We start from the raw sequence: 15,359 nt of genomic DNA on the forward strand, positions 1-15,359 counted from the left end.
TTAAGTACAGGTGCTGATTACTAATTAGCAACAGGTGTGGATGATGAGAACCGGAGCGTGACAGGAAGTTAACAAAATAAAACAGGATGTGACATGTAACATGAATCATGACACCGTTCAACGTGGGATGGACGCCGTCTCTTCTAATCAGCCCAGGTTTTCCCCAAAAAGTGCTCCAATTAGCCGCAAAGCCCACATCGTTTGCAGGACACCACCTAGACAACCAGCGGTGGAGCGATGACAGCCGGCTATACATGTCATCGCTGGTCACATTGGGGAGGGGTCCAGAGAAAACTACGGAGTCCGACATTGTTTTGGCGAACGAACACACCGACTCAATGTTAGTTTTAGTGATTTCCGATTGGCGTAACCGGGCGTCATTAGCTCCTGCGTGTATTACGATCTTAGCGTACTTACGCTTATCCTTAGACAGGAGCTTAAGATAAGACTCAATGTCGCCCGCTCTGGCCCCAGGCAAACACCTAACTATGACCGCTGGATTCTCTAACTTCACGTTTCGGACTATGTCGTCACCAATGATCAGAGTGGGTTTCTCAGCGGGTGTGTCGCCGAGTGGGGAAAATCTGTTTGAAACGTGAAGCGGTTGGTGGTGAACCGTGGGCGCCTGCCTAAAGCTACGTTTCTTACGAGCCGTGACCCAGTCGTTGCCCAGCTGCCTGGGACCTGCCGGGGGACTGGTAGCAGCTAAGCTAGGAGGCTCCGCACCGGCTAAAGGGACCTGGCTAGCTGGCCTGTTTTCTAAAGTGCGAAGCCGAGACTCTAAGTCTAACAACCTCGCCTCCAACCCTGCAACTAGCGTACACCTATTACAGATACCATTACCATCACTAAAGGAGGCGGAGGATAAGCTAAACATAAGACACACCGAGCACCGAACGGAGCGAGAGGGAGAGGAAAAGGGGGAAGCCATAGCAGGAAAGTAAGCTAGGAGCTACGCTAGCGGAGAAAACACTTAGATAACAGTGTAAATTAGCAGGACGTTTAATGAAAGGAAAGGATGCTTGGGTGTTACAAGCTTGTTTTGCAACTCTTAGCAGTCGCTACCAGATATAGAACAATAATATTTAGAAAATAGCGGAGAGTTACGCTGTACACACACAGCGACAGCAAACCTCAGTAACCGGAAGTGACGCGATACGCTTACTGTCAGTCAGCCAATCCCGAGTTATGATGAAGCTGCTGAACCTGCAGAACTGCTTTACATTCCAACTGACTGACTGATCCAACGTCTTCAGTCTTTGTTTCCTTCCTCTGAATCTGATCTGTGCTGCTGTCACCTCGTCCTCATCAGAACAGTTGTGACCAACCAAAACAGAACCAGTTTTACTGATGCAAAACCTGCTGGAAACTTCTGACGTGAAACCCTGAAGACTCCAAGAGTCAGAAACACAAAGATATGAATGTGAAATCTGGAACCACAGCATCTGGAGAAAGAAAACTGCAGCACAATGTCAAATATTTCTGTCTGTCTCTGAGTGCATGCTGGGAGTTTGATGACAGAAACGCGACTTCTGCTTGTTGGCTGGTAGCCAGTCCTGTTTTTTGTGTGGACGTCCCTGTCTGTGGAACATTGCATTGAGACCGGTGTTGCAGGCCGATGTCATTATCTGGAGGAGGTCAGATGTGGAACAGAACTATGTCACAGACTGAACAAAGCTGTTCATGAAGATGCAGAAATGTCCTGTCATGAGGAACAAGTCTGACTGAACTGTTTAGTGTAGATCACAAAACTTTGTGTTAGTAACTGAGACTGATTCATTACGTTCCAGTTTCAGTAAACACACATGGAAGAAAAGCAGATTTCATGGGCAAACACCTTTTTTCACTGCATCTACAGTGTTCTTATTATTGTCAGTCAGTGTGGATTCTTTTTGTCCAAAGGTCCTTAGCAAGTAACGTTGGGGAACTTTCTACCTTCGTGTCCTATAAAACAGAAACACATTTCTGCCCATGTCATGTCTGAAGACAGAGAGATGCAGCTTCAGACCTGAGCTGATCCAGGGTCTGACTGACGTCTGACGTTTAAACCTCGGATCAAGTTTATCTTCATTTGTTTATGTCTCCTCTCTGATTGGACAAACTTCAGGGTGTGATTGACTTCAGAATAAAGTCAGAGATATTTGATGAAACTGTTGGACCAGTTTCTTTACATTCCAACAGTTGCTTCTCTGGAACCTCTGAAGTGAAACTAAAGCTTCTCTGTGAATCAGGAGACGATCAAGAGACAAATGGCTCTGAACTGATCCTGAAGCTGTTTCTGAAGCTGCTCTTTGTTCTTAAAGAAGCAGCTCAAAGGAAACTTTGTTCTTGTTCTTTTCCACAGGAAGATGCAGATGTTGGTGGTGTTTGTGATCCTGGTTCACGGTAAGAGAAGCTTCCTCCCTCTGATCTGACTGATCCAGTGTCTCTGTTTCCTTCCTCTGTATCTGATCTGTGCTGCTGTCGCCTTGTTCTGGATGTGTCTGCTTGTATCAGCTCAGTTCTTCAGGGCCTCATTTCTGTAGATGGTTGATCTTCCAGGTTGTTACCTGCTCTGTGTTGTTGTTGAAGATTTGATGAACAGATGTAAAGACATTCACAGTCAACAGTCAGTTTACTCTGTGTTGAACTCTTTTATGTCTTGTATGTCTACAGTTTCCCATCATGCCTCAGCTGTGGTCATGTATACGGGGGACTGGTTCCTGCTGCCCTGTGAGTTTCCCACATTTGATGTGGACGAACCCACAGTGGTGTGGAGCCGATCCGATCTCAGTCCTTCCACCGTCCACCAGCGTCAGCAGGACGGTGATAAACTTAAAGACCAGAACCAGCTTTACAGAGGCCGAACATCGATGAGCACAAATGCCATAAACACTGGGGACCTGAGTCTGAACCTGACGAGACTGATGCTGTCTGACAGTGGAACCTACACCTGCTCTGTGAGCTCACCTGGTGCGGGAAAAATGAGCAGCAAAAGCATACATCTGCAGGTCAAAGGTCAGTAACAAACACCAGCATCTATTGTAGATAAAGATCAGAAGTCATGCTGTTCTCCATTCTCCACAGAACAATTTCCATCCTGGGCCACAGCATGTCTGGTTGTCCTGGCTATTCTTCTTCTTGTTGCTGGGGGTCTGTTAATATTTTTCCGTCACTACTTCATGTCAGGTATGTTTCTACTACTACATAATCTATAAAGCTTTGCTATTGTTGCTTTTTGGAGACGTAATAATTAGTTCCACGACTGTAGAGAAGTGAATAAGTTGCTGAGTATTTCTTGGTTTAGTGTGAGGCAGCGGCTGCTCCAGAACTAATCAGGATAAACTGTTGGGAGAGTAAGAATCAAGAGTTACAGTATAGGTGATGGATGATGACTTCACCAAAGGTGTCGTACACAATAGTGTGAAAAGCAACCATGAGAGTCAGCAAGCCCTCCACAAACAGTGTGATGTATAATCAACAACTAGCATGAGCTGTACTTAATTCAGTGGATTATGAAAACTAAAGTAAACAACTGTCACCAATCACTGTAGATCTTTTCTGCTTACAGTCAGTGTTAAGTGGAAATACTTTTTGAGCATTTTTTAAATTTCCATCGCTATAAAAATGTTACACTTTTAATAAACATAATAAGGAGGTACTGTAGTACTCCTCCATCTACTTAAACTTAGTAGATGTTTCATATGTTCTGGTATCATTTACCTGTGCTCTGTTGTTCTGTCAGTCTACCAGGTAAGCGTGAAACCAGGGAAGCAGTCAGTCCTGCTGCCATGTAAAACCATAGTTCACCTGCCTGAAGACATCAGATTGGTGTGGAGGGACAGAGACAACAAGGTGGTCCATGTGTATGAGAACGGTCAAAATCAGGATGGAGAGCAAGACAATCTTTACAGACAACGGACTGAGATGAACAGTGCTCTTCTGAAAACTGGAAACCTCAGTCTGGGTCTGAAGAACCCAACATATAAAGACAGAGGAACCTTCACCTGCATCGTCTCCAACAAGGAGGGAAACACCCTGGTGAAAAAACGAGTCATCCTCCAGGTCAAAGGTCAGTGCTGATGCTAAGCTAATGCTAGAAACACAGGAAGTCATTTATCTGCTAGCTCCTAAGAGTGAGATCGAACTTAGAGCTTGTTCCACAGGAATAAAACTAAACTAGCTCAGGTTCTACCTGGATTTGGAATTAGTGGTCAATGAGAACCAGCATCGGATACTTCAGCAGTTATTGTTCAGCAGCAAATTCACTGATTCACTGTTAAAGGTTCCTTCAAGTGGTCTGAGCTCATCCAGAAATCAAGCTGATGCTTTGACGGCTCAGAGACACACTGTGGTAGGAAACACTGGTTGTGTGTCAGTCTATTATCGTGAAGCTCTGTCCTGTGAAGATGTAGAATCTGATCCTCTGAACAGAAGTGTCTGGAAGTGTCTCCATGTTGGTTCATTGGTTCCATCCTGAGTTTGTCCCTCTCCTCCATCCCCTCATTCTTTGTTCACTCACTGACATGTCAGCGTGTGACAGAGCATCAGTCTGGACTCGGTTCTAGTTCATCAGATGATGTGACAGTGATTCTCTGTCAAACACAGGTTGGACTGAGTCCATTGATCTAAGTGATACTGAATAAACAGTCAGCTGTGATGACATCACAGACTAAACTGTCTATGTCAAGTTGAGATGACTTTTAGTGATGAACCAATCAACCAAGATTCACTACAAAGATTTAACAAAGACACTCAAAGACAATGTGTGAGAGCTTCTGTTGATGTTGTGTTTTATCATTTTAGCCCAACTGGTGGAGGTGAAGTCAGGGGTGCTGTCTGTGCTGCTACCTTGTAAAACTACAGTTCACCTGCCTGAAGACACCAGGGTGGAGTGGAAAGACATGAAGAACAGGATGGTCTGTGCATATGAGAACGGTTCTGAACAGCCTGGAAAACAAGACGGTCTTTACAAAGGTCGAACACAGATAAATACTGACCTGCTGCAAACCGGAGATGTCAGTGTGAAACTGGAGAACCCAACGGATGCAGACAGAGGAACCTTCACCTGCACCGTCTACAAGGAGTTAAACATCCTGGTGAAGAAACAGGTTGTCCTTCATGTCAAAGGTCAGTGTTCATGGTGAGCTGGAAAAAATAAGATGCCGGAAGTACTCAGTCCAGGTTCTGCTCAGTGTGTTTCACTGTCTCATATCTCGTCATGTATAAATGAGCTGGCAGCTGATTCCACACAAACAACACTTAAAGAACCCGTGGTGTCAAATGTGGTCCACTGCACCCACGTGGTTCTGTTGAGGCGAGCTTCCTCTGAGATCCAGCTTCCACAGACTGACTAGGGTGTAGGTTCAGAGAACAACACAGTGGTGGTTCTGTTTGGTCCAGATGAAGCAGTGATAACAACTGCAGAGAACTAATGACAGAGGAAAGGTTCACTGTGTTGTTATTGAGGGCCCTGATGCGTCCTTCTCCAACGTAGCTTCTGTTTAGACGACTGAAGACGACCATTTGTGGGACGTGATCAATGATGCTGAACCTGAAAACAAAGTCTCGGTTCTTAAGCAAATTAAAACACTAGACACTAGAGAAAAAAGTGTCATTTTTCACCATCATCACTGAATCCTTCATTGAGTCAAATCCAAATGTCCAACCAAACCCTGCTTTACTACAAAGATTCAACGAAGACACTCAAAGACAATGTGTCAGAGCTGCTGCTGATGTTGTGTTTTTTCATTTCAGTCCAACCGGTGGAGGTGAAGTCAGGTGAGAAGTTTGTCCTGTTGCCTTGTGAAGCCACAGTTCAGCTGCCTGAAGACATCAGGGTGGAGTGGATGGACAGTGATGATAATAAGGTCCATGTCTATCAGTACGGTTCTGATCAGCCTGAAGAACAGCACAGATATTACAGAGGACGAACAGAGATGCAGAGAAACCCTGTAAAACCTGGAGACGTCAGTGTGCGTTTAAAGAACCCAACACACAAAGACACATGTACCTTCACCTGCACCGTTTACAACAGGGAGGGAAACGTTGTGATGAAGAAACAGGTGGATCTGAGGGTCAAAGGTCAGTTTTTATGTTGATGTAATAACGATCATATTGTGCACTGAGTTGGACCTCTGTGTAGAACCAAGTCAGTTCTAGTTCATCAGATGATGTGACAGTGATTCTCTGTCAGACACTAAACACAGACTGGACTGACTCCATTTAAGTGATACTGAATAAACAGTTAGCTGTGATGACACCACAGACTAAACTGTCTGTGTCCAGTGGAGACGGGTTTTAGACTGGAACCAATGAAACATGCTTCACTATAAAGATTTAAATGAGGGCACTCAAAGAAATGTGTCAGAGCTGCTGCTAATATTGTCTTCCATCATTTCAGTCCAACAGGTGGAGGTGAAGTTAGGGGAGGAGTCAGTCCTGCTGCCTTGTGAAGCCACAGGTCATCTGCCTGAAGACGTCAGAGTGGAGTGGATGGACAGTGATGATAATAAGGTCCATGTCTATGAGAATGGTTCTGATCAGCCTGGAGAACAGCACAGTCTTTACAGAGGACGAACAGAAATGAAGAGAAACCCTGTAAAACCTGGAGATGTCAGTGTGAGTCTGAAGAACCCGACAGATCAAGACACAGGAACCTTCACCTGCACCGTTTACAACAGGGAGGGAAACGTTGTGATGAAGAAACAGGTGGAGCTGAAGTTCAAAGGTCAGTTTTTATGTTGATGTAACAACGATCATATTGTGCACTGAGTCGGACCTCCGTCAGTTCCAGTTTGCCAGATGATGTGACAGTGATTCTCTGTCAGACACTAAACACAGACTGGACTGACTCTATTAAAGTGATACTGAATAGTTTTAGACTGGAACCAACCAAACATGCTTGAAAGAGAGAGAAACATTCTGATGAAGAAACAGGTGAAGCTGCTGGTCGGTGAAGACATGGTGTAGAATTAATTCAGTCATTAATGTGTTGGATTACTGCACAAAATATTCAACAAAACCTTGGTTCAAATTACTTTTAATTTCCCCATGGGGATTGTGAAGATAGTTTTGCACCTCAATGCAAAGATTTACTGAAGATACTACAAGAAATGTGTCAGAGCTGCTGCTTATACTGTGTTTCATCATTTAAGGCCAATATGTCAAGGTGGAGTCAGGGGAGGAGTCTGTGCTGCTGCCTTGTGAAGCCAAAGACCTGCCTGAAGACATTAGAGTGGAGTGGAAGGACAGTAAGAACAGAACGGTCCATGTGTGTCAGAACGGTTCTGATCAGCCTGAAGATCAGCACATTCATTACAACGGACGAACAGAGATGAACAGAGATGAGAGCAGTAACGCACTCAGGCCTGGAGACCTCAGTCTGAGTCTAATGAACCCAACAGATGGAGACAGAGGAACCTTCACCTGCACCATCTACAACAAGGAGGGAAAGATTCTAATGAAGAAACATGTCGTGCTCCAGATCACAGGTCAGTGACTAAGAAACTGATGCTGGAAAGTTATTTATCTGCTACATCCAAACAGTGAGAATAAACTTAATGTTTTACATCTCTTTTAAACTGGTCCATTCTTTTCTTCTGATCTACTTAAATATACAAAAAGCGAGTTGTTCCACACAAACAGCACATGTTAATTAAAAACAGCTGGTATAGAACACGTTCAGTTGATAACTTACTGTAACGAGCTGTAACTGGATCATAAATGACAGAGCCCTCCTGTTCCCAAGGACAAATTTGGGGAAACCTGAAAAGAAAATGCTTCACAAAGCAGCAAAATAACACTAACTTAAAAAAATAAACTAAAAAATAAAAAGTCAAGAGAAACGAAGGACAAAATTAAGAACAAAATGTTTTCTAAAAATGAAATTATGAAACCCCAGAGTTTACACAACTTGGCTGTTTTGTCAACTCTGGAGGAGGGCAGTGAATGGGTCTCTGATCAGGCTCCACAGACCCACTGTTGTACCCCTCAGCTGATCCATATGAGCCCTGACATCCTTCATCTTTGGTTAAAACAAAAGACTTTGTATCATGTAACTCCAGAAAAGTCAATAGGTTTTACTACAAAATTGCATTCACTGATGTTAATGTTTTCATCTCTAAGACTCTTTTGCTAGTTTTCTTACTATGAGACATCGTTGGTGCAGTCCACTGGGTTTAGCCTGAAAATAATCAAACTTTTACTGATTTTACTGAATACACTAAATGTACTGCTGCTGATATTGTGTTTTATCATTTCAGTCCAACAGGTGGAGGTGGAATCAGGGGAGGAGTCAGTCCTGTTGCCTTGTAAAACCGTTGTTCAGTTGCCTGAATTTGTCAAAGTGGAGTGGAAGGACCATAAGAACAACACGGTCCATTTATATCAGAACGGTTCTGATCATCCTGAAGAACAACACAATTTTTACAAAGGACGAACAGAGATAAAGAAAACTTTGCTGAAAAGTGGAGACGTCAGTCTGAGACTGAAGAACCCAACTGTTGAAGACAAAGGGACCTTCATCTGCACCGTCTACAACAAGGAGAGAACCATCCTGATGAAGAAACAGGTGGATCTGGAGGTTGAAGGTCAGAGTGGCAGAGATTATAATGAAATTATCTGAAAAAAATCAAGTTCATGCCACTCACACATTTTTATCACCCCCTATAAAGTATCTGAGTATTTGTAACTTCCTATAGGAATTTGTTAAACTCCTAAAAACCCATTGGTGTCACTAAAGCAGTTTTAACTGCAGTCTTCTAGACAGAGGTCTCAGATGTTGTTCCTGGGATCTGCATTCTGACATAGTTCCCAGAGCTCAGAGAAGAAATTTAGTGGGAGGCAGGACCTGAGGTGCTGAAGGTCAAGTCTCTCGAAGGACTTCATTACAATGGAAGTAACTGCAGTGGGTCTTTATTCATTCAAGCTACTTATGGCTGCTTTCCTTGGGACTGGGAAAATTATAGTTGCTTCCAGTACCTAATTGCAGGGAGGTGTTAGAAACCCTAATTAGTTCCCCTTGGTCTGTACACACTTCAAACTCTTTGTGCCTGACATTCCACTACTGTTACATTTACACTCAGGTCTTGATGATTTATTATGGGTACAACGATTTCACTGAAGAAACAAAAAAATGTGTCAGAGCTTCTGCTGATGTTGTGTTTTATCATTTCAGTCCAACAGGTGGAGGTAGAATCAGGGGAGGATTTTGTCCTGCTGCCTTGTGAAGCCAAAGACCTGCCTGAAGACATCAGAGTAGAGTGGAAGGACAGAAAAAGCAGGAAGGTCCATGTTTATCAGAACGGTTTTAATCTGGCTGGAGAACAACACAATATTTACAAAAGACGAACAGAGTTGAAGAGAAACCAGCTGGTACCTGGAGACGTCAGTCTGAGTCTGAAGAACCCAACAGAGGAAGACACAGGATTCTTCACCTGCATCGTTTACAACAGGGAGGGAAACATTCTGATGAAGAAACAGGTGGAGCTGAATGTCAAAGGTCAGTTGAAGTCTAGAGTCAAGTGTTACAAATGTTCAATAAATGATTTGCAAATGTCATCAACCCACATTTTATTCATAGAACATATACATGTTAGTTTTTGAACCTGAGACCTTAGATCAAATATGAATGAATGAATGCCCTCAAAATAAATATGAAACAGTAAATTGTACACAGTGCTCCATAGGTGCTCCATGAGAGACCATGTTGCAGAATCTGCATAATTTGGAGGTTTAGGGACGCTTTCTGCAAAGGGGCAAAGCCATATGGATGTTTATTATTTTAGTCATCTTTTATTCATCCTGGCAGACCCAGTTTTTATGATACACACAAACTCCTGCTTAGCTGAACCAGGGAAATGTCTAATTCACAAGCTAAAGTCTGTTTACTTCCAGTCATCCAGTCCAGCACAAACATTAAAAAAAATTCTATCTTTGATAGAATAATAGACAAAACAAACAAAATTAACGCAAGTCAGACGACCTGGGTCGTGTGTTTGGATTGTTCAATTATCCTTAGTCCCTCCTGTAAAGTCCAAACCATTAAACAATTGACAGAAAATTCTAATTATTTTTTAAAACTGGAGTCTTTATTGGTCATTCTGAACAATAACAACAAAAAATCAAATATCACTTTTAGTACGTAAGTTTCAATTAGTTTCAAAAAAATTGTATCATGTGATACATTGGGTCTAAAAAATGTTGTCCCTGGAAAGCTCCTTTGTTAATTATTTGGTGCTCTCTGGTGTAATATTTATGCATTGCAAGTATTTGAAATACTTGTATATTTTTTCTGGGTGTTGAGATAAAATCATTTAAAAACATATAGTGCAGGAAACAAGCAGTCTGTCAGATAAGTCTAAGGATTGACCCCAGTCCATGGCCTAGAGTTGTAAACCTCTGTCCTATCAGACAGACGGCTGGTTGCTAAGCTAACCTTAGACCAAGCTCAGTGGAGCCTCATATCAACGATCCTCAAAACTCAGTAGAACCAGATGACTTTACCTGTTTACCTGAAGGGACCAAACATTCATACACATTGGACATTCCTTACAGACATGTTTTTGACAGAAATACAAAGTTCAAGAAAAGAAATTAACTCACACACAGCACTACACTATAATGTATGCACTATAATATAATGTACACAGTATGTGTAGAAGTTGCTCATTCACATCTGTGACAAATTGTGCCTGACATTCCACTACTGTTACATTTACTGTACACTCAGATCTTGATGATTTATTATGGGTACAAAGATTTCACTGAATAAACAAAAAGAATGTGTCAGAGCTTCTGCTGATGTTTCTGCTGATGTTTGTTTCATCATTTCAGTCCAACAGGTGGAGGTGGAGTCAGGGGAGGAGTCTGTCCTGCTGCCTTGTGAAACCCTAGACCTGCCTGAAGACATCAGAGTAGAGTGGAGGAACAAAGCAAACAGGAGGGTCCATGTGTATCACACCGGTTCTGATCAGCCTGGAGAACAACACAGTTTTTACAGCGGACGAACAGAGATGCAGAGAAACCCTGTGAAACCTGGAGACGTCAGTCTGAGTCTGAAGAACCTAACAGAGGAAGACACAGACACCTTTACCTGCACCGTCTTCAACAAGGAGGGAAACATCCTGATGAAGAAACAGGTGGAGCTGGAGGTCAAAGGTCAGTTTAAGTCTAGGGTCAGTTGTTACAATTGGTCACAAAATAATTTGCAAATCTCATCAATCCACATTTGGTTCATAGAACATAACCATGTTAGCTTTTGAACCTGAGACCTTAGATCAAATATGAATGAATGCCCTCAAAAAACAAATGTTTCATATGAAACTTAATTTCTTAGACGCTTTACATTTAAATTCTCATATGCAAAAATATTAGCTTTAAAATGAAAGGCTTTTTTGTGTTTTTCAACTGTACTTGCATGTAATATAAAATGCATGCTGGGAGTTTGGTAGCAAAGAGCATGGTAAGTGTTTGCTAAGATTCTACTGTACATATTGAGTGTGGACTGTGGTTGTAGTTTTTGTACAAAGCACGATAAAAATGAGAAAACACAGCTTTACATGTTCTCTTTCTCCCTGGATCTAATTCTGTGTAAATTTGAACTGAATGTTAATGGACAATATTAACTGCATTAGAGCTGGTTACAAACAAATGATTTTCATATAATGTAATCCTCTAAATTGTATTACAACATTCATTTAAACACTAAATTGTACATTGGATGTTAAAACTAAAAGAAGCAAGACTCAGTAGGAGAAAGACCACTCTTCAAAATAATACATGAGGAGAGTGGACAGCTGTTTGGAAGCTGAAAAATGAAGTTGGTGCTTAGATAAAAAACTAAAACAACTGACTCCATGTTAAAACAAACACAGCAAATACTTTGTGAAGTCAACAATTAAGGACTTACTTTTCACTACATGTGGCACTTACTCTAGATCAGGAATCACCACAGCAAATGATTCTGTGGCTAGATTTAAACTCAATATTTGTGTCACGAGGACAATGCGCTGCAACTGCGTTAAACGCCCAGGCTTAAATCATAAATATGATAGACTGAAACATGCATAAGCTTCCTTTTGGTGAACCGCAGGAGACATCCAGCTCATAGTTATTCTCTTCAGCACAGATTCAACATAAAGGGAGAACCAGGAAATGAAATGAAAACTTTAAAATGACTTTGGTTCTGACCAGAAACAAGAGCTGGTCCCTCCCTTTTCCATGATGTTCAAATTGTGTTTTGTGAAACTGTTACATGTTGTATGCTCCCTTACTCATTAATACATACATACACATACATACTGTACATATAGCACTGAGAATGATCATTGCACTCTTGGTACCAAGATATTACAAAAACGTTGAACATCTCATGATCCTCCAGTATGAACAAAGCTGGTGTTGAGTTTATGAAAGAGCAGAAATGTTCAGCTTTGTAAGTGAAGTTCTCATGACAGACATGCTATTTGTAATTTTTCTTTAGCAGTGTACAGTATGTTTTACAAAGATAAAGGTCAGTTACATAGAAGTTCTGACTGTCTTCTGTCTCCTCTGCAGAGAGAACTCGGGGTCCAGATGAACCAGTGGATGTAAGAGACAGTGGCAGCCCCACTGCTTCCACTCCTCTGATGGCGGATCAGTTGGTCTGATCTTCAGTCTCTGGTCTGTTGCTCTGTCAAAAGTTGTCTGACTCATTTCTACGCTCTGATAATTGAGAGTTGAGTGACTCATTCTCATCAGATGTAGCAGTTAATGACAGTCACAGAGCAGAGATGGTGTCTCATATCTCTCTGCATGTACTGTATGGCCAAAAGAAACAGTTCTCTGTCAGTGATACTGTCCTGTCTGTACCTTAATGTCCCATTTGTCATGTAGTTCTTTTAACACAGTGATCTTGTGCTTTTCTGGCAACACCAGTTGTTTTCTGTGGACTGTATGTCTCCACAAATTGTCATTCTCATCTGTCTCCAGCTTTTCCCATTCATAAACAAGACAAAGACTTTGAACACTGAAGTTTTTCTGTTCTTTTTGCAATAGTTTCCCTCCTGACAATTTACTCCGCAACACTGGCCCTATGTGTACATGTCTCTGATCCTGTTGTAGCTGTTCTGGTGTTATCAAAGCAATGATCGTGTCTGTGGCATCAAGCACACCATCAACAGAGATGGCCATTGATTCTAGCTGTGTCTCTACAGCCTGAGCAGGAGCTCCCACTGCATCATAAGACATTTCTTCTGTGCACTCATTCATTAGTTCCTCTACATTCATGGGCATTCTAGACAGACTATCAGCATCAATGTTCTCTTTTCCAGGATGATATTTAATAGTAAAGTTAGCTAACTCAGCTACCCATCGACTTCCTGTAGCATTCAGCTTAGCAGTGAAGAAAATGGTTGGGTGAAATCTGGGAATACTAATGCCAAGTCCTTAATGTACTGGTGATAGTAGCTAAAAACTCCAGGTTCAACACCCTTATGGCAGCAGTGTCAGCAGGATCCATCTTATTCCTTCAGCCGATACTACTCTTCCACTTTTTACTTTTGACTAATTCAATAAAATTTGCTTGCCTTTAATTTGATTCCACACTGTCTCAATCAAATGGGATTCTGCACCATTCATACAGTCCCCATGGTGTCATGGAAACCATCAGATGTTTGCTGTCTTTTGCCATGAACCCCTGGTGATATGGACGATATCATCGGGATGTGTTCCCGCTCCACGTTCCACGCTACTTCCTTGAACTCGGCCAGGACAAGGATGCTAAAGCAAAAAGGCAATCGCAAGGAGCTGGGGTGTCCATATTCCATCCTAGAAGGTGGCAGTAAAGCATGATCTGCCACTAGAAACAAGCAAGAAGAAGGAGTCAGGGTGTTTGTGGGGGGCGAGGGACTGCAGACAGCAGAGCGGCAGGGCTGCATGCAGGAGACAGCTGGTCGTGTCTCTGCACCCCACTGATGGAAGCAGATCTGGAATTGCACGGTGGCCATATAAACCGTAGTACTGGAAAGCTACTTCAGGATACCAAGAAGAAAACTGTAAAAAAAAAATGGGTATAACATTAGCTTATGTTGCTAACATTACCTTGTGCGTTAGCTCTGGCTGGCAGAAACTCTAATACTAATCCGATACTACTACTTCTTTTAATAGGCAATATGAACTGCCCACGTATCATCATAGAGACTGTTGTTGATAAAAATGTTAAGCAATGTCTGAACGTTTTTGCACAATTTAAGCTAATAAAATGTTGCATTATAACACAACTCACTTTTAAGCAGTGAAGCACCACTTTAATCACAAAACAAACAAACAAAAAAGGAGGATGTCCAATTATGAAGACAATGCACTGTGAATGCTGTTATGGTGAATGTGATAATATAAAAATATATCTGAAAGTATATTATGCATTGAAAGTATATCTGAATATATTTGAAGAGAAATAAAGGTAGCTTTAACAAAGCCAAATGTGTGCAGAACATGTTACATCTCTGCATTTTGTCTCTGTTTTTGTGCTATTTCCTGCTTTATTTTGAAGTTATGCCCAGTTTCGGCTCGACCATGTTAAGTTCCAGTTTTACTTCCGGTCACATGATTCATCAGCTGTCATGGCTGCCTGGCTCCATTAAGCCCTGCAGACCAACAACTCATTCCAACAACCTCCACTTCACATCACCCCGAGACACTCCTTCAACCCCTGTCATTTGGCAGCACTAAGGTGAGAAAAGAGCTCATAAAGATCAAAGCCAGGAAAACAACTGGACCAGGTGGCATCAGCCTCAGACTCCTAAAGTCCTGCGCAGGCAAGCTGTGTGGAGTTATGGAGCATGTGTTCAACCTGAACCTCAAGCTGACGATGGTACCACGGCTGTGAAAAACGTCCTGCGTGGCACCAGTACCTAAGACACCACTTGCCAAAGACCTCAGCAGCTTCAGACCAGTGGCTCTGACATCACACCTGATGAAGACACTGGAGAGACTGGTCCTGGGTCACCTCCGCTCTGCGGTGGGAACCTACAGTACCTGGACCCACTGCGGTTCATAGGCATAGGAGCAGACGACGCCGTCATCTTCCTCCTACAATCGAGCTCTTTCTCACCTAGAGAAGCCCGGCAGCACTGTGAGGATCATGTTCTTTGACTTGTCCAGTGCCTTCAACACCATCCAGCCGGTGCTTCTGAAACACAAACTGCTTCTGAAACACAAACCCCCACACTGACCTGCAGTGTGGGGGCCCCACAGGGGACTGTACTGGCCCCCTTCCTCTTCACCCTCAGCCGTGACAGCTGTGTTCTGCAGAAGTTCTCTGACGACTCTGCGATCGTCAGACTGATCACCGATGATGACAATGCAGAGTACAGAGGACTCACTCATAACTTTGTAGA

General features: G+C 42.6%; 1 protein-coding gene across 1 annotated transcript; it reads left to right on the forward strand.

The window, feature by feature from the left end:
- The first annotated feature begins 2,105 nt into the window (after positions 1–2,105).
- On the forward strand, positions 2,106–14,436 carry LOC114867914 (uncharacterized). Its single transcript, XM_029171063.3, has 12 exons — positions 2,106–2,385; positions 2,656–2,997; positions 3,067–3,168; positions 3,725–4,051; positions 4,786–5,109; positions 5,737–6,063; positions 6,383–6,709; positions 7,137–7,472; positions 8,244–8,570; positions 9,158–9,481; positions 10,816–11,139; positions 12,538–14,436. The coding sequence occupies exons 1-12, from the start codon at positions 2,349–2,351 to the stop codon at positions 12,627–12,629; spliced, it is 3,189 nt and encodes a 1,062-aa protein (XP_029026896.1). The 5' UTR covers positions 2,106–2,348; the 3' UTR covers positions 12,630–14,436.
- Positions 14,437–15,359: the final 923 nt, after the last annotated feature.

The sequence above is a fragment of the Betta splendens genome, chromosome 2, assembly GCF_900634795.4.
Source record: "Betta splendens chromosome 2, fBetSpl5.4, whole genome shotgun sequence".
NCBI lineage: Eukaryota > Metazoa > Chordata > Actinopteri > Anabantiformes > Osphronemidae > Betta > Betta splendens.